We start from the raw sequence: 19,723 nt of genomic DNA, 5'->3' as shown, positions 1-19,723 counted from the left end.
GGGCTACCTGCCACATATCAATACAGTAACTGCCCTAGGTATCAGAGAGGAAGAGCATCCACACAGTAAAGGAGGACTTGCCATGTTTGCTTTATCGGAAAGGGAAGGCTCATGCTCGGGGTGAGGCAATGGATAAACCACATGGATTTTTCCTCCAAGATGTAAAAAGTAGCTGACTGTTATTCCAGTGCTAATCTTGATCAAAATTAACCAATAAGTTCAACTCATCTGTTCAATCAGCAATGGAGACATTTTTACATGGTATATCCAGATCTTTATAATATCGAGGTGGGATGAGGAAATGTGTAGAAAGGAAACAAGTATGCCACTGTAGACAAAGGGAAAGCATGAAATGGATGACAGAGAAGGAGCATGCACCCATCATTCAAATGGAAATGGTATCAGGCAGCCTTGCTCCTGCAAAGATATCACAGTTTTTTAAAGGAAGTGAGCAACACATACCTCCAACTGGTTTTGTCCCCTTCCCAGGTCTGTGCTCCAACTCCTGAATTTGTTGTGCAGTGGTGACAACAGTGGAGTGGAGAATACTGTTTTCCCTGCTCCCTGTGCACCTTGTTTACAAACAAAATTGCACTCTTGAAAGCCTCCTGGAAGTGCACCTCTCTTTGTAAACAAGGTGTGCAGAGAGTGCATGACTTCTTTAAAAAGAAGAAGAAAAATACTTTTTTTCACCAGCTGTTGATTTACTAGTAGCAGCTTCTGCCGCAGCAGCCACTACCACACTACCACTGGGGATGTAGTTGCAAATCCATTTTAAAAGGTGATGGAAGATCTACCATTCTTGTTGGAAAACAATGACTTTTCCATCTGTCCCATCTCACACTATCAAAACTTGTCCCCCTGGAATAACACTGTATCCCCTGGGGGCCTGCCATAGATAGCTGTTTTGAAAAAGAGAGCCATTCTGAGTACAGTAGGTCTGAGTAGACAGTGGTTGCTCCATTGTGTTATTGCCAGCTTTGAGCAAAGCTTTGTAGTCCCCAGCAAGGGTAAACATTGAGATCATACAGTATATTCCAGACTCTTTGCCCCCTTTTGACAATGTTTTTCATCAGCCTTCTCAATGAAGAAGACTAGAATAATGACAAAAACTTTACATAATTCTTCTTGTGTCCAGACAAAATTGCAACTGAATGCCTCATGAAGGCATCACTGAAAGTGCACAAGCAACAGAGTAGTTAACAAATGGTTTTGTCCATTTTCCTGCCAATCCAGTCCTGGATTTTGTGGCAGCTATGCTGTCGTATTTCCTCTCTACATTGGATAATCACACTGGATGGGCTTTTCGTCTAGTGTGGATTGGTATATTTATTACTGTTGACCAAATCCTATGTGAAAGAGCCCCATGGATTAATCAGTTGGTAGTTCCTTGTGTACTGATAGTTCTTGCAGGTTATTAGTTTTGTCCTCGATCCTCGTGAAAGTAAAAGATCTGTGGACCACCAGACTGCTGACACAGCTGCCCAACCCCTTCCTTGTCCGTACAATGCACTGCCTTCACCGCTGATAAAGTTTCATGATGCCAACCTGGTGTAGGCTCTTCCAAAGCTCAGCCTCTAAGAGCATATCATGGTTGGCATAGAAGACCAAGGGCTTCTTCTGGTGTTCATAGTAATGATCTGAAAACGTCTTGTAATTGTCTGTGATGAAGCCATAGGCACTAACCTAAGGAAGTGAGCAAAGCAAAAGTCACAGGAAGAATTAAAAGAAGGACATGGACAAGTGCTCACCCTTCTACCGCCACTGCATGGGCTCCCCTCACTCAAAGCCTCTTCATGCCTAAGGAGATGACAGAGTGGCTCAGGCTTCAGTGCCACAAACATTCACAGAACATGTCAAGAAGCTCAAAATGCACCTTGTCCAGTTCATCCATAATAAGATGAAGGACTGGCATGGCCCTCTTGTTGGGTGTAGTGTGTGGCATCTGCCTTAGACAGCAGAACCTCAGTAGGACTAGGTCATGGCCCATCTCCTGGACTGGATACTACTGCTGCTGCTGCTACTCCAGGGAGCCTTGCATGCCACATAATTATCAAGGTGCAAGGGCTGGGCTTCAGGATCATCATTCAATAGCCAGGCATCATGAATGGGGATGGTCTGGGACATCTGGCACAAATGGTCTTACAGGGTGTGACTCCTTCTCCCCCTTCCCTATGGAGAAATTCCTAGCTCTGAGGAAAAACCTGTCAGAGAAATACATTTGTGCCTAGATGCTTAGTGGCTTCTCTCCACTGAGCCCACATGCCCCCTGTCTCAGAGATGTGAATGGCAAAAGCATTGATGGGGAGAGATAGTGGTTCCCCCCAACATCAGGCAGCAGGAAAACTTGCCATTACTGAGGCAGAAGTTCTCAAGACAAGGGGCAAGAAAAATGAACAAATTCAGACCACAGAGAAATTGTCTCAGCAAATTTGACTGGGTGGGTGGGGAGAATGAAAGTGTCTGCTTTAAAGTAGATCCACATCTTTATTTCCCTGGGAGCTCAGAGGAGTCAGACCTCATGGTCTTGAACTGCCTACCCATCCCTCCCTTCTCTACCTTTAAGTGACAGCAGTTGGAAAACTTCTCCAGCTTGCTGGGCAGTGGGAAGTTTGTGGATGGACTGTAAGGATAAATGAATAGCCTTCTGCACCCCACCTTAAAGAAACTTACACATATGTAACCTATACTGAGTAAGTCATTAGCAAGATGTCAGCCTCTGGAAGAGGGAGGAAAGTGGAGAGGAAGGAAGGAAGGAAAAAGAAGGTCATTGAGCACCTCCTTTTTGTAGAGTGTGATGGCACCATTTCAAATAGTTTCAAATCTCTACCCTTTGCTGCCAGGTATCCAGCTTCTGGGAAACACAGCACTATAAGAGGTCTCACCTGATCACAAGTATGCAGAGCTGTTAAAAGCATAATTGCTCCAGTGCTGGGCATGTAGAGATGCCCATATTGGGTGTTAATTATTTCTGATTTTAAAAACCTGTAAATGGAAAAGAAAGTTTGTCAGAGAACATTAGGGACTATTCAGAAAAAAACAGACTTCTTTACATAATTTTTTGTGGGTTTTTTGGGCTATGTGGCCATGTTCTCGAAGAGTGAAGATGCCAACCACAGATGCTGGTGAAACGTCAGGAAGAAACTCTTCTAGAACATGGTCACATAGCTGGAAAAACCCATAAAAAACTATGGATGCCGGCCATGAAAGCCTTCGATTTCACAGACTTCTTTACCATCTGAGTTAGGTGAAAGAAAATGGACCAAAGAAATTCAACAAACAGAAGACTTATAACTTTAGGCCTACTCATTTAATATGCCAGCTCTCTACATATGGAGAATCTTTGAGGCAGAGTTTCTTCCAAAAATGCTTTTCTTCTGTGTGCTTGAAGGTAGCGTACTTTTGTGAGAAGACAGCACTGCTCGACTACTTGCCCATTTGTACTGGTTCTACAAAATCTCACAGAATATGAAAGGGGTTTCCACATTTCAAAGGATAGGAAATGAGTCCTTCCTTCCTCCCATTCCTGCCCCTCAACATGAAAGATAAAATTAGTACTTATGTGGCTACTGAGTCACATCATTGATGGATGTCAACAACAGGCTTTGTTTAAGTGCTAAAGAGGTTACCTTTCTGTCAGATAATACATGAATTCTGGGTGTAGCAACTTGAACTTTCCCGCAGATGCATCAAGTCCAAAGTATTTTTGTGGCCTGTAGAAAGAGATCAAACAAAAACAGCTTCATAGCGTATCAGGAATCATTTGATCCCGCAACAGGGGAGAAAACTGAATAAGTAAACTGAACACACTGAGGTATCTGAGAAAATAAATGTGTGTATTTTGCATGGCACACACTAAACTTCCAGGGCAGGCTCATCATCTTTTGCCATCCAGGACAGAAAATCCACACAAGAGCTCCTGGAACCGTGCTGCTCAAAACTGGTTGTCTATGGACCAGTGCCAATCCTCAAGCCATCTGCTGCCTGTTCCTGAAGAGTTTCCAGGAAAGAAAGAAAGAACTGTAGCCAACGGGCACAAATATGATATAAATCTCTGGGAAATTGGAGAAAGGAATTGCCAGCTCTCCATATCAGATAACTTTTGGCCTGTATATGGACTCAAGCCACCCTAACTGCAGCAAAATTGGTGCCTTGCCCTCAGAATTGTACTTTTGCCAGCCCATCAGAGATTGATGATGAAAGAGATGCCAAGTGAATAGAGCCTCATGGTTTTTTGTGGGTTTTTTGGGCTATGTGGCCATGATCTAGCAGAGTTTCTTTCTGACGTTTCGCCAGCATCTGTGGCTGGCATCTGAAGATGCCAGCCACAGATGCTGGCGAAATGTCAGAAACATGCTAGAACATGCAGAACATGCTAGAACATGGCCACATAGCCCGAAAAACCCACAAAAAAGTGGATGCTGGCCATGAAAGTCTTCGACTTTACATTGAGTAGAGCCTCCTCCAGGTGCAACCCCAGCACCCTCCACACATGCAAAATGGACTCTCATCAGCCTTTTGGCAGACTTTGACTGCATCTACATTGTTGAAATAATGCAGTTTGACAGCACTTTAACTGCCATGGTGCCATATTACAGAATCCTGAAATTTATAGTTTTGTAGTTATAAAACTACAACTCCCAGGATACCATAGGATTGAGCTACACCACTTAAAGTGTCAAACTGCATTGTTTCTACAGTGTAGATCCACCCTTTGATTATTATGGGATGATGGCAGCCAGTCCTGGCTCTCCTCATGCACCAGCCCCCATAAGTAAACTGTGCTGGCAAGAACATGATGAATGAGGGCCAACTCTCCTTTTTCCATGTGTGGGTGTGGGTGCAGAAATGCCTATTTCAATACAAGAAAGAAGTTGGGGAAAGCAACGCAAACCCCACTCCATCACCTTGTCTGGTCCACTGGTAGGCAAATCTTGACCACTCACTATTAAGGCCTCCCAGAGCAAAATGGCTACCCATTGATGACCTAGTTTTTAAAAAATATACTGCAATAGAAACCACTTTAAATTAAATGGAATGGGGTGTTTCTGAAGAAAGAGGCAGAGCTTGGAAGTAATGTGTTAGAAATGAAAGTGTTCCCTATAATAAGTCACATATTATTACTTCCAGTAGCAGTAGAGTAGTAATCTTTAACATACACTGGCTGCAATTCTATATGTCTCATTGTAGAAAAGTAGTTTTGCATTATGGACTAGTACTAAGCCAAGCCATGTACCCGTCCCCCAGATTTGCCATAAAGTCACAGACATCTTGTGCCTTGTGAGGAGCAGGAAAGATCAAAGACGTGTCTGTCTGTGGCCTCATAACCAGATGTGGTACCAGCAGAGAGAGCCACTGATGTCCTAATCCTGCCTGCTTTCCTAAAGGCAAAGCTAAAGAGGTTATGTGGTACATTCAGATGATGGTGATTTGGGTACTGTAAAGGGAGAAAGAGAATACAAAAGCACCTTAAAGAGGACATACACAGGTGGAAGGGGAAATTACACATGCTACTAGCAGGATACCACAGACAAATTTGTCTTCTAATGGAGGGAGAGTAAAAGGTGTGAAACTACTAGTATGGAAAAGATTATTTATTTTTAAAAGAAGTGTACTTTTCTTTTAAAGAGAGAAATCAGCAAAAATCACCTCCACTGCCTTTCTACACACGAAAGTTTCTGGTGGGTTAAGGAGCCTTTCATCAAAACAGAGACACAACAGGTTGTCACCCAGTGTATCCAGGTTGCCCTCCTATAGCTTCATCAGCTTTTCATATCAGTGGAAAGAAAAAGAGTTTTTTTTGTATGATTTGCTTTATGGAATACAGTTCTACAATAGTATTATTGATTGAGGGACTGGGCGAAGCCTATTTGCAGCTGTTGGGAACAAAGTAAAACAAGCCAGGTACACTATAATTGAGAGAAGAAGAAGAAAATACCATAATTTTAGCACAGGGATTGGTTATATGAAGGTCTTAGAAATCTTACTACTGTTGGGTTACCTTGCCACCCTCAAGATTTCACAGAGAACTAGAAACACTGAAACATTGAGGCTGGAAAGAAAGGAAAGAAAGATGAGTCTGCCTTCCTTACAGTCACATGAAATCTACTCAGGACAGCAGGGACACAGCCAGATGCTTCTCCACTTCCTGCTTCCTTTTCTCCACTAGCCATGCAATGACCTTGAGGGAACACTGCAGAAGTTCAATGGCAAATCCTAGGATGTCCAATGGCCAGCTTTAGCATAGTTTTGCCTGCAGGAATTATTATGGAGTTTATCACACTAGTGAGATCCCATGGGAAAACGGGAGTTAAACAAGATTTAAAGCAAAGAAACCCCGTAAATGCCCAAAGTTTATCACATGACATCACAGTTAACGTGAATTAATGCAAAGTTAATCCAAATGCAAAGCAGAGAAAACTGGCAGTTTTTTACTTTTGGAACAACCTGAAAGTAAAAAAGCTGCCGGTTTTATCTGCTTTGCGTTTGGATTAACTTAGTGTTATTTCACTTCGGCAGTCCCCTAGTATGATAAACTCCCTGAATTTGCAAGTTTTGTTAAAGATTTAATGTACTTTAAATCTCGTTTAACTCCCGTTTTCTCACAGCATCTCGCTAGTGTGATAAACCTCTATATTATGTTGTGCCATACAGAATTCTGGCCAATGACTGAAACAACAGTAGGTGGGCAAAGAAGCAGATGAAGGAGGGCACTTACTTGTCACCCTTATCATAGCCCTCTGGAACAGGGATTCCCAGGATGGCAGATTTCAGCATTAAGTAATCTCGTACATCCGAGGGAATGAAAATGTACTGTATATCCTGCAGCCAAGATGAAATGGAATGCAAAGTACAAAACAGGAATGTAGGATCCACAAGGTAAGGCTTGCAACAAAACCTTACAACACGGTGAGCTCTTGGCAACAACCAGATAGGCACACCCCTTTTTAGGATACTCTATTCCATTTCCTCTCTTTGTCTGGTTTTTCTGATCCACCCTCACACAGAGGCATTCATGTGGTGGTAACTGAAGATGCTTAGTCCTCCTTTGGCATCTTTTCTGAGGGTCTTCCCACTTAGGAAGCATTTTGTGTTTCTAGAAACCTTTGGGTCAATTCCTCTTGGAATGAGTTTGCTATATGTATTCATGATGGACTCTTACCAACATCTATGACTTATTAGATAACAATTAGACAGGAAAGTAACTAGGTCTCAAGTGATGTGAAAGGATTCCTTGAACAATGGGCACCCACTCTGTCTGTATCAGAACACATCACTACACCTTTTCTACCATCACCTCTTCCAATGTCTCTGGCAGATCTTCTCCAGGTCTAGCACCAGAGCTCCATTTAGTGAAGACCATAAAGACTGAAGTTGAAACATTGCCAACATAAATCACTTGGTTCACCCTATACTTCCCACAGATTGAAAAGCCTTATATGTTAACAGTGAAGCTCCACTGTGCATTTACCTAGTGACATGACTAGGGGGTCAGAGGGTGCAGCTCACACTGGGTGACATGTCAGAAGAAGGCCCTCCTCTCACTGCAGAGTGTGAAGGAATAAGTGCACACCTCCAGGTTTGGCTGCCATGGCAGCTTCCTCATCAGGAGGAGGCCACCACCATGTCAAAGGAGAAGGGTGAGAGATCCGTTTTGGCAGCCATTGCTGCCACCACCACCTAACAGTGCCCCCCACCACACATACACACACACACACACACAGGATGACACCAGGCATGAGGACACCACTGCATTTACCTTGGACTTTGGGATCTGTGTGAAGCCATACTCTGCATAAGCGATAAGGGAGTTCTTCATAGTGTTTACTGTGAAACCATAGAAAGAAGTCTTTGTTCCAACATCTTCCTCAAAGCCCTTGGTCACTGCTCCATTAAGCCTGCATGGAAGAAAAAAATTAAAAGAACATAGGCTCTGAGGAATACATGGCCATTATCACTAAGGAATAAGTAGATCTGGGGTTCAGAGCTGTGAATTTTTTGATCTGGAACATTTTAGAGTGGGGTGCCCACACCTTGGAATTCTTTCAGCTCTCCATGACCATCCCAAATTTGGTTTGATGCCCTTCCAACAGAGGCAGATTGTCAACCTTACTGTACCTGAAGACAAAGTCATGAGCATCTATTTCCTTGCCTTGATGGGATCCATTCAAAATTCCCCCATTTCCAACCACAGCACAGCGAATGCAGCCATCAGGGGAGGTGGTCTTGTTGAAGAGCCTGCTGTTGGCAGAGTCATTGAGGAGCTGCACCGTGGATGCAATGACTGCAGATCAAAGGAAGTAGATGTGAATCAGAAGAACTGGATCAAGCAACATAAAGGTCATAAAACTAGCAGGGGAACCCACTGTCTTGGGAATAGGGATGGCCCTTCCATTAAGAAACCCAGAAGAGGATGGATAAGGGCATGTTCAGGTTAATTATGATGAGATGGTCCACTGTCCGGCAACCCCTGCATTGTTTTTAGGGGAACAGGAATTTCACACTCTTCCAAACTGCAATGCACTTGAAATAGCATGTTGCTTGGTTGGTTCTTGCCTCCTTTTCTTCACTTTATGCATAGGTATTACAAAAAGATATGGAAACCCAGTACTTCTGACAGGAAGATTTGGTTAATGGAAGTGTAACTATGGCTGTTTGAAGGAGCATAGCTCCTAATGTGAGATCTGTGATCCTCAGGAGAGGGCTTTGTCTCAGTCCCACCACCACCTCCACAGTTATGACTGCTGAGGAAACAGGAGAGCGCCTTCTCAATGGCTGCCTCCAAGCTATGGTATTCCCTCTCACAGGAGGCTAGGAAGGCCATCTTGGTAGACAAAGACCTTCTTATTTAATCAGGCCTTTCACTATAAATAGGCTACTGCAGAAGACCTTTTAAATGGGGTGTGCTATAGTCATAGAATCATAGAAGTCTTATCATTATTATATTTCAATTGCAGTTTTAAATGTTTTAAATTGTTGTTTTTAATCTGTCTGGTTGTTTAATTGCTTTTCAACTTTTGTATTACCCAATGTTTTAACTGCATTTGGGTTTACATTAAATTGTAGCTTTGGGTCCCATACTTGGAGAAAGGTGGGATATAAAATAAATAAGCAGAGAACTGACAATGACTTTTTTCTTTTTCTCTGTAATTTTTTCCAGCAAACTGAACTATTTCTGGACTGCAACTGACTTTTACTGGGAATGACTGACAGTCAGTATTGTAGTTACAGATTCATAACCTAGATCCCTAACTGCTTTACATTCAGTAAGACTATATAAATAGCCCCCTAGCCCACCTTAACAGCCAAAAGCCAAAGCCAATGAAGGAAGTCTAATCTGCTGCTGATCAGGGTACAAGGAATAAGTTGTTTCCATCTCCCTCACATCAATGATCAGAAGCAGGACAGTCTTGTGGCAGTCTTACTCACTGATTAAAGGGGACTGTAAATGCTGTCCTCCTTGCATCAAGATTGACAGCTAAATGAGACCTCCATTGCTCAATGTAGCTGCTAGCTGTTAAGGTGGGTTTGGTGGTGGTGGGATGGGGGTCAAACCAGGAGACATTATTTATTTACACATATGTTAAGTAGCCAGTGCAGAACATCAGAAAGTGTCTTTTCCTTTTTGATCCTAAAATCACTGCTATAAATTTCACCAGCAAAGGCTTCAACTCTATAAGCAGTCAGGATATGGAATCCTGAGAACCAGTGTAGAATACCTGAGAGTCTGGGCAGACATGGTGTCACTCCTGACTTCTATTTTTCGTTGAACAACAGAACCCTAAACTACATCGCAAGCTGCTTTTAAACATTTGTTTACTCTCAAGGGGTGGGATAGGTTGCTATTCTAGAAACACAAGTTCAAGGTTTCCTTGATGAAGAACAACTTGCAGTTGCCCAGTTCTTAGGTCCCTGACATGATTTGAACTTCTGATTTTTACTACACCTTTGGGAGAAGGTGACTTTTTGATTTGCAGGGGTTCCCCATCCAACCCTGAGCTTCTTCAGCAGTACTCCCACTTTCTTCCTCCAGCACTGTGTATCTCTAATCAAAGATCAAGAATAAGTGCTGGGGTTTCCCTCTTCAGAGCTAAAGAAAGCTTTTTTTCAAAAATGCAAGGGAGCCCACTGTTGATCTCACATTAATGTGTGGAGATAAGAAGAGGGTTTTCAAAGGCACTTAAGGTGTATTTTATGCTGCTCCTTAAATACCTTTACATTATGAAGAACCAGACATTCACACTTATTAGCAGACATGTACAGAACTGAGCCATCTCTCCCAAGCCTGACAGCTGTTATTCAAGTGATGCACAGAATTAAGCTGAGTTTTGGGTGGGAATATCTAAATTGGTTAAGAATTTCTTTTTCTCTCTGTTTGGCTTGCTTTGCCCTTGCCTACTCTGTTCTTTGCCCATCTCATACCCTTAGCTCTTGCTACTGCTAGAATGTACCCTCCCAGACATTTCCCAAATTCAATTTTGGTCTAGGGCAAAAAAACATTGCCCGCTTGTGCTTTAGATGGGAGAGAAATATTGACAAAAATAAAGAAGGTGTTGGTGCATGGAGAGACATGTGCAAAACACACAGAATATGTTACCTATAGGGATAAAAGAGAATACTGTGTGTGTGTGAGAGAGAGAGAGAGAGAGAGAGAGAATGGGACTGGACAGTTCATGCACAACCAGACACACACTAAAAGCATGTGTACATATGAGACAGAGCAACTGCATGTGTGCTAAGAAGACTTTCCTAAGTGCTACTGAATGGTGCATACAGCACTATACTTAATTATCTGAATTTGAGAAACTTGATAACATCAGCCACTTATATGGGAGTAGGAGTCCTAGAGCATTGCCTCTGACACAGCTATCAAAGTTTGCTGGCATGAGTGAGCATTATGAAGAGAGCATGATCCTGCACTGCATCAGGAAACTGAACTTTATAAACTTGCTTTCTTTCAGTTCTACAGACCTATGAAATATCCATGAGTCTATCTATGAACTCAATAGACTCAACACATGTTGAGTGCACATAACAAAGATGCAGTAATATTTCTGCTAAATAAAGTAAAGGTACTTCTAATTTGTTTTTCCAGCACCAACTCTGTGCAGCCTTTCACTGGAAGAGGGGGGGGGGGCTTGTTTTGTTTAACACCTGAATCACAACCCCTGAAGAATCCATCAAGAATGTTGACTAATGCTTTCAGGCTTGCTTCTAAAGTGTTTATTTGTATATATTTTTAATAATTATTTTTGTACTAGGAGTCCTGCAAAGGGGGAGGGGGAGATCTGTCGTTTTTGTTGTTGTTACATGCCTTGAAGTTGTTTCTGACATATGGTGACAAACCTAACATGGAGTTTTCTTGGCAAGATTTGTTTGGAAGCGGCTTGCCATTGCCTTCCTCTGAGGCTGAGAGCATGTGATTTGCCCAATGCCTGCTTTTTCTTCCTTCTCTCTCTTTGAGCTGGCTCCTCTTGCTCCCAAACTGAAGTGGCAACTGTCTACTCTAAAAGGTCTTTTGGCAGTATCTGTCCAAAACAAAAACTCTCAGCAGCCAGCTCAGCCCACACTGCTTCACTTCTCCTTCTATTTGAGGGTTGTCCCTCCTCTGGTCACAGTAGAGAGATTCAGGGCAGACAATGAGTTTGGCAAGCTAAGAAGAATGGGCATGGGGTAGGAAGTGAGATAATTCCCAGAAGCCAATGACCGGCAGCAACAATGGAGCAGGCTGTTCATCATTTCGAAGACACTGGGACCTTTCAGTCAGGCAAATGTCACAAGATGTTCATGATAGCACTTGTAACAACTTCCTCTCCCACTAGATCTTTAAAGAAATCTTTAAAGACCTTTAAAAAGAAACCACAGCTTGTGGGGAAACCACGAGAAATATGATGTCACTTGCAAACACCAAATGTATTAAGAAATCAGTGTTTTAAATAATAATAATATTAGAGTCTGGCTTCTTTCAGAAGATAGATACAGACAACATTCCTATCTTTTCCTTCTCTTCCAGTATTCATTTGTCAAGCCATTTAACCCCATTTGCTTCACAGTTATCAACTGCCCACTCGTACACCCACAAAAATGCTTGCCATCATCCTAAAATGAGGACAGAAATGTACTGATGATACTTGTGCCAAAATCCCTTAAAGGGGTGGGGCACGTTCCAATTCTAGATAGTAGTATACCTTTTTGTTTTAGACAGAAATCAGGGTAGTTTAACTATCTGGCAAGGGCTGGAAATCAAGGACATGGGTCTCTGGTCATTACAAATATTGCAGTTCCCAGTGACAGTGCTTGGGCAAGTTCCTTTTTTGGACAACAACTCCTAGCATTCACTTTTCATTATCACCTTCTGTTGTCAACCACAGTCCTCTTACATATTCCTGCCCCAGCACCTTAGCTGCTGAGGGATTTGGGGCATTATAGCCTAAAAAAGTAACTCTACTAAACTGTGTCCTGCAGCAGTAGTTATCTCACGCTCTTCTTTCCCTGTTACATGTGCTCCTTGTCATCTATGTTTTCTGAAGCAGACCAAAGTGAGACCTAAAACACTGAGGTCAAGCATCCAACATAAGCCTACACTCTGTGCTGTCCACCAACACAGACCCATATCATTCTCTCCCAACTGGTTACCTGCATATGGCAAGCCATGCCAGCCATAGGGGACCCTGCGTTCCTTCAGCCTGTCCCACGCCTCTGCGGTGAAGTGATGACTCCACATCAGCACAGGACCATCAAAATCAAATTGCCTTCCCAACGTGGGATCACTCTTCACTTTTGACTTCAATGACCAGGGGCACAAACTGGACTGAGAGAGGCTAAGAGTGAGTAAATTCTAATGCAGTCAATATTACAATCAATCCATATTTCCTTGGAATGTTTGCTTACAGGTCACCTAGAAGACCAGCAAAGTATTATCAACCAGCACAAGAGATCTGCCACAGTAGGTCTCAAAATCATATCGTCAGGAATTACAGGTTGTAGCAATATAAATCTATCTCATTTCGCCACAAGAGAAAAACTCAAATTCTGTGATCAAGCTCCATATACAAACGTGAAGGAGCCAGACTTGAAAGACATCTCTGGTTAGTACCAGATGACAGTGCCCAATATCAGTAGCAACAACAGCACACGCTGAAAGGGCAAGAAATTGTGATATGGAAAAAGGAGGGAGAGCAATATTGGGCAGGACTTGGCGCAGCTGTCTTTTGTTTGGCATGTGCACCTTTGCTAACTCTTGTGTATGATCAAGAGCTTGGATAAAGTTAATTTCTTTATCCCCAGGGATTCAGACAGCTGTAGTTCCACCCTACCCCCATGCCCCCCGAAACTTTTTCCAAGTGGCTCATGTCCAGGCTGTTTGAAGGACTACATCTTCAGATCCCCCAGTCCATGTTTTGTGATCTTCTGGAGAGACCCTTCTTGCTCTCTAACCAGCTTCACAGGCAGACCTTGTGGGAGCAGAGGGGAGGGCCTTCTTAGTGGCTGCCCCCAGGCTCTGGAACTCCCTCCATAAAGAGGTTAGACTGGTGCCTTCCTTGCTACCCTTTTTAGGCAGCTGAAGACCTTTTTGTTTTGACAGGCCTATGAGGGCTAACTGCTCAGGGGGAAATGGCCTTTCATGCACTGTGTTGTTTATTCTTGTTTTAATTTTGATGTTTGACGGTTTCTTTTCAACTGGTTTTAGATTTATTGAAAATTTAATTATATTTTAAACTTTTGTATGATGTCATTTTCTTTTTAGCTGTATCTGTTTTAACTTTGTATGCTGCCTTGTGTCCCAGATGAGAGGAAAAGGCAGGATAATCATGATGATTGCAGGAGGCAGAAGTAATAGTTGTTTTAGATTGTACACCGTTTGGCAGGTTTTTATCCCCCCCCCCCCATTTTATTTGATCCTTGCTATGTAAAGCGCAGTGCAAACTTTACAGTGCTCTATAAATAAATTTTAATAATAATAATAATAATAATAATAATTGTTGGATATAGGATGAAAAAGCACAGGAGACCTGAATAATCCCTGTTTGAATTGGGACTGTTCTGTGCAATGAATCAGCACACTTAATCTCTGTGCAATGCACCTTTGCTTTGTTTTTAAATTAGAAATAGCTATTGGAGTCTAGTTTACACTAAAACCTGTACTGAAGAGCAGCTTTGGGTCTAAGCCATATTAACTATACAGAAGGTCCATTGTTCAATTAATTCACAAGTAAGAGTGATACAACCCAGAAGTAAACAAGTGTCCCAAACCTTCTTTTAATATAGGCAGAGCAGTTTGGATATACACTTGTCCCTCCACATTCTCTGGGGTTAGGGGCACAGGACCCCTGTGAAAGTGAAAAAAATTCAAATAAATAAACAGTACTTTTTTAACCTGAGAAAACACCTCTCTAGGAATTTCTAGGTTCTCCAGCAAAATTCTGTGGTCAACATCTGCCAGAATTTGACTACAGAATCATGTTGCAGGACCTAGAAATCCCTAGAGGAGTGTTTTCTCTAGGAATCTTTAGGTCCTCCAGTGCAACTCTTATGGTCAGCTTCCAGCAGAATTTCTATGGAGAACCTAGAGATTCCTAAAGAGAGCATATTAATCAAATCCGCAAAAGTCAAATCCGCAAATGTGGAGAGCCAAGTGTATTTCCTCCCCTGTGGCTTATGTTATTTATGCCTGTATCAAGGTAGACAAAATGCGGCCCTCCAGATGTTGCTGGATTGTAGCCTCCATCAGCCCCGGCCAACAATGAGGAATGTTGGGAGTTGCAGTACAACAATGTTTAAAGGCTTGTGATTTGACTATGCCTGCTGAATCCCAGAGCAATAGCCTTAGGAGGAGGATCATTTTAATGGCCCCAAAACGGAGGCTTTGTGCCAATACTCAGTCTGACCTTGTCTGGTGATGGGACAAGACCAAAATGGAGTTGTATTCAGGGAAGCAGACAGCAGTGGGGACCAAGAGCTAAGGCAGGTAAAGGGAGGTATCATGGCACAGCAGCAAATTGTTTGGTCATTTATTCATTTGTGAAAATACAAGGATGATACCCAATTCATCCTTGGTATCTGTTGTGGTTTGGCTTCAGGAGCCTCCATGGATACCAAAATCCATGGATGCTCAAGCCCCATTATATACAATGAGGCAGTAAAATTATGTTCCTTATTTTAAAAAAAGGAAAATAAAGGTTTGCATTTTGGATTAAATTTTTTTCTCCAAGCTGTGGATTGTTGGATCCATGGATGCAGAATTCGTGGATATGAAGGGCAAACTGTATGTATATCCCAACTTGTTTCATGAGATCTCAGGATGGTGGTACAAGTAAAACCAATAGAAACAGATTACAATAATTTAAAATAATAAAAATAATTTAAATATACTAAAAACATATTGAAGGCATTAACAAGTTAAAACAGGTTTAAAAGGTTAAATTTATTCTTGCAACGGTTTCTATCCAATTGTTAGTTTCAGCAAGAGTACACTCATCGTCTCAATGGAGCTTTCATAGCTTTTGACTTATCATGTTCTCATTAATTCAGTGAGTCTACTCATTCTAAATTTACTTCTATGAACACTACAGTTTTAAGTCATAGGCTAGATAACAGCATAGCCTCATATGCTGGATGCATTTTCACTGGCTATGTAAATATTCTGCGCATTATTAAAAAGCTGCTGTACAGATTCCATTGACGTCAAAAGCGGAATCATATAGAATGTACAGATAGCATTTGTCCTTTGACCAATGCTTTAAATGCCAAAATTTAAATTCTAATTTTGGGAGCCAAACACCTATTTTTAAAGTCAAATATGGATAGCAATTGGATTTTAACAAGGACATCTAATGCATCTGAACAACAGAGGCAATCTAGGTATATTCGGAGGTAGGTTTATCTGCCAACTTGATGCCACAGACATCAGACAAATATTTATTTATATTCCAAATGAAGCACGTTTGGTTCCAGATTTGTTAGGTTTTAAAACAAACAAACAAGCCTTAAAACCTTGTTTTGTTTCAATCCTAACTATGGCAGACTAGGGTTTTGACATATTGTTTGTATTTTTAGCAATGTAATTGCTTTATTTTATATTGCAAAATATAGCTTTAATCATATGTATGAGCTGCCTTGAGAGAGCTTTGTTCTGGCAAGGCAGCGTATAGATTTCTAAATCGTATAAAATAAGCATTCCACCAGCTTGTCCAACATTGTTTTGCCAATTGCATTTTCCTTGTAGATTCCCAGAACTGACAGGAGAAACCAAAGATCTTGGTTCTATAAAAACTACAGGTGTACTAGCTAGCTTTGAAGTCTGGGCTCGTCCACCGTTTCTTATAGTTTCTCATCTCCTGCTATTTTTAAAATAAAAAGTGTTGGTAGGAACAGTTTTAATTCTTGCAGTTTTTGAGGGAAGGCCTCAAATAAAATAAGAAAGGCATCCTGAAGCAAAAAACAAAAACAAAAAAAACTCTATATCATAGGCAGACAACTCTTAACATTTTTCACCAGTTGTACAACCCTACATGTGTTGTTACGAGGCAGCTCCCCAATTCCCTCACCATTAACTATGCTGGCTGAGGCTGCTGGGAGCTGCAGTTGAATAACATCTGGAGGACTGCCCACTTCACACACCTGGCCTAAATTCAATTTGTTAGTCCCAAAAAGAGTTGAATCAGTGGAACATGCATTAACATTGACTTATCAATTTGCCACTATTTGAAAGGGTCAACTCTCTTTGGGACTAACAGCTGGATCTAGGGCCAGGATGGAAATTGTGCAGCCCTTTTGATATTGTTGGACTACAACACGCACCAGTCCTAGCCAGCATAACCAGCAGTGAGGGATGTTGGGAGATGCAATCCAATAATATTAAGTGGGCCAGAAACTGCCCATTTTTGGTTTGTTTAACAGTTAATGCTAGACTGCTTTGGGACAAAATAGGGACAAAACAGAAGGAAACAAATGAAGGATGTGCATATTACCTTCTCCCTAGAATGACAAAGGCTTTCTCCCTTAGATGAATCATTGATTTGGCTTCCCTTAGAACAACGTCTGCAAACAACAAGAAAAGGGAGTTAGAATTCACTCTCAAAGATTTGCACATTGAGACTCTTCAGTGTGCCAAGCGCCCTTTCTGAAGAAAGTCCTGCTAAATTTCCAAACAGAATTTCAGGAAGCAAACAAGATCTAGGTCTGAGAACCTAGACTCTTCCAGAACCAGATGGCAGTTACAGATGGTTATCTGAATCTGTCATACTGGTTCAATCGCATCACCATTTAGCCTACAAGGTTTTGTATTTAGTAAAGTGTCAAACAACACTAGTATGTACCAACACATGATTGCATTGCACTTGTGAAGTCTGTGAAACTGACTGACTGAAACAGGTGTGTTCAGTTGCTTGGGAAACTAAATATTTTTGCAGACCTGCTTCTGTGAGAAAAGGAACAGTTGTCACTCTGGCTTGGATTAGACATTTGCTTGGGACAAGATACAGATTGGAAAGTAATGACAGGATACTAGGATAAAAAGGAAGAGGGAGCAAAGAGTCAGGAAAGATGAAGTAAGAGTGAATAATGAATAATGGACTAAGAAACAAAAATATGTAAAAAGGGAGAACAAGGTCCAAAGAAAATGGCAGTTAACTGAATCGCAAAGGAGGCAACCAGAGAGTGAGATCTGAAAAACCTCTCCAAGAAACTAAGACACAAGGAGATTATCAGGCAGGGGATGGGACTCCTTTTGCCGTCCTTATAGCGCGAACATGAAAAGATTTTCACATGATGTCACACTTATCCTGTCAGTGTCCAGTCATTAATCAGTGATTGACCGCAATCAAGTGAAAGACTTTCATATGACATCACACTTATCCTGTCATTGTCTCATCACTGAAGTGGAATTCTTTGGTCCTTGCCCTTCATTTTGTATTAACAGAAGAATGTGTTAATGCAATTCCACGTCACTGACAGTTTAATGACAAGATCAGCATGAATATGTGAATGTCTTTCGTGGAATCGCTGTCACGGCTGGGATAACGATGCTCCCGTTCCCTATCAGATAATCTCCAATGATAATGTGAGGGTGGAATGAAACATAAAATTTGGAGTACAGTTTGAAATATTTGGCAAAAGGAAAGTGGGCAAACACAGCTCTGACAGAGCAGCAAGGCTTCAAGAAGGGATGGGAATCATACGGCCCTTTAGATGTTGTGGTACTGCAATGCCCAGCATTCTTCACACTTGGCTATGAAGATTTCAGGCTGGGACAGGCAGTGCAGCACCTGGAGGGCTGCATGCCTTCCACCTTTGGTCTAGAAGCCAAATTTTGGGGTGCAAGCATCTACTATTTCAGCATTGCCATTTCTTTGGAGTAAACCACTGCTTCAGAAAGCAATTTGATCAAAACAGAAGCATGTTTCATTAAAGAAGGATCTAATCCAATTTCTGATCTTACCCACCTCTTCATGATACTGTCTCCAGTCAGGTCATGGCTCCTGACATCACGGGGCAATTCTGCTTGTGCCAGCTGTAGCGTCTCCTGCTGTAGCAGTCTAAAACACAGAAAGCAAGTAGAGACTCTTTATGTGGAGAAGGTAACATGCATGGTCCCAATATAATTTCAGGCTTTTTTTTTCTTTTTGTATAACCAGGGGATATAGCTGTAGCCCCTGCATAGGATGCAATGCGAGAAAGAGATACACAAACCTCAGTGCTTACCAGCTCTTCTACTTTGGATCAGAGAAGTCTAATGTTTGACATTTCCAGGGAGAAAGCCTGTTTCATTTCATTTCCACATGATCTCACTATTTGCAGACCCCCTGCCCCCAAGCCATATAATACAGGGGAAAAAATTCACTGAGGGATTAATCATTCACACACTATTTTTTTTAGTGCAACAATGGGAATAATTTCACTTACACATTCCGGGTTTGTTATTCACACTATAGAACCACATCTATGTGCATCTCTGGAAGTTCTGTTGCTCACACATGTCAGCACTTGAATAAAGATGGAGTTGATGATGTGAATGTATTCGAAGCACATTCAAGACATGCAGAGTTTTATCTTGGTTTATCCTGGGTCTATTCACATCAGTTATTCACACAGCCAACTATGCAAATATTTTAGAAAAACTTAGATGCCCCCCAACATCAATTATCCCTGGTTAAGTGGTTTTGTTGGCAGCTTCCCCCCCCCCCTTCCTTCAAAATGCATATGAACAACAAAAATGCAACCCAAATTCTACCTGGCTTATTTTTATCATCTGATTAACCCCCTCAGTGTGATGAAGTGGGCTTTAGTTCACAAAACTCTATGCCATAATAAATTTCTCAGTCTATATGTTGCCATAGAACTGTTTGATAACTTGTTGTTGCCGTGTGCCTTCAAGTCATTTCTAATTTATTACCACCCTAAGGCAAACCTATCACTGGGTTTTCTTGGCCAGACTTGTTCAGAGGGGGCTTGTCTTTACCTTCTTCTGAGGCTTGGGAGTTTATCAAATGGGAGGAATTTCTCTTAAATTCGAATGAAAAGAAAGTGGGGCCAGAACGCATTCACTTAAAGTTGCTAGTTTCGCGCAATTATGTGAATACGCATTGCATTCGAACTGACTCCCCATTGCCCAAAAATAGCATGCTATTGCCCGAATTTGTGTGTAGTGGGTTATCACACAATAACGTTAAACCCCATGATTGTGTTCAGATTGCCATTGGATTATACTTCCAATTCCCCTTGT

At 41.7% G+C, this 19,723-nt stretch overlaps 1 protein-coding gene across 3 annotated transcripts in view; it reads right to left on the bottom strand.

Moving 5' to 3' along the window:
- Positions 1-691: 691 nt before the first annotated feature.
- The window catches only part of ST6GALNAC2 (ST6 N-acetylgalactosaminide alpha-2,6-sialyltransferase 2), a 51,940-nt gene continuing 32,908 nt past the window's right edge, over positions 692-19,723 (bottom strand). For 2 of the 3 annotated variants that reach the window (XM_042453957.1, XM_042453958.1), the window contains exons 2-10: positions 18,444-18,536; positions 16,971-17,040; positions 12,637-12,811; positions 8,119-8,284; positions 7,760-7,898; positions 6,719-6,822; positions 3,630-3,713; positions 2,886-2,985; positions 692-1,686 (exon numbers count right to left, since the gene is read on the bottom strand). In XM_042453957.1, the coding sequence (XP_042309891.1) occupies positions 1,519-1,686; positions 2,886-2,985; positions 3,630-3,713; positions 6,719-6,822; positions 7,760-7,898; positions 8,119-8,284; positions 12,637-12,811; positions 16,971-17,040; positions 18,444-18,536 (1,099 nt within the window). In that variant the 3' untranslated portion in view covers positions 692-1,518. The remainder of the gene's footprint in view (positions 1,687-2,885; positions 2,986-3,629; positions 3,714-6,718; positions 6,823-7,759; positions 7,899-8,118; positions 8,285-12,636; positions 12,812-16,970; positions 17,041-18,443; positions 18,537-19,723) is intronic. The other variant, XM_042453959.1, reaches the window with a different exon arrangement.

This window comes from Sceloporus undulatus, chromosome 2 (genome assembly GCF_019175285.1).
Source record: "Sceloporus undulatus isolate JIND9_A2432 ecotype Alabama chromosome 2, SceUnd_v1.1, whole genome shotgun sequence".
NCBI classification, from domain to species: domain Eukaryota; kingdom Metazoa; phylum Chordata; class Lepidosauria; order Squamata; family Phrynosomatidae; genus Sceloporus; species Sceloporus undulatus.
This window is presented reverse-complemented; position numbering and strand designations above follow the sequence as displayed.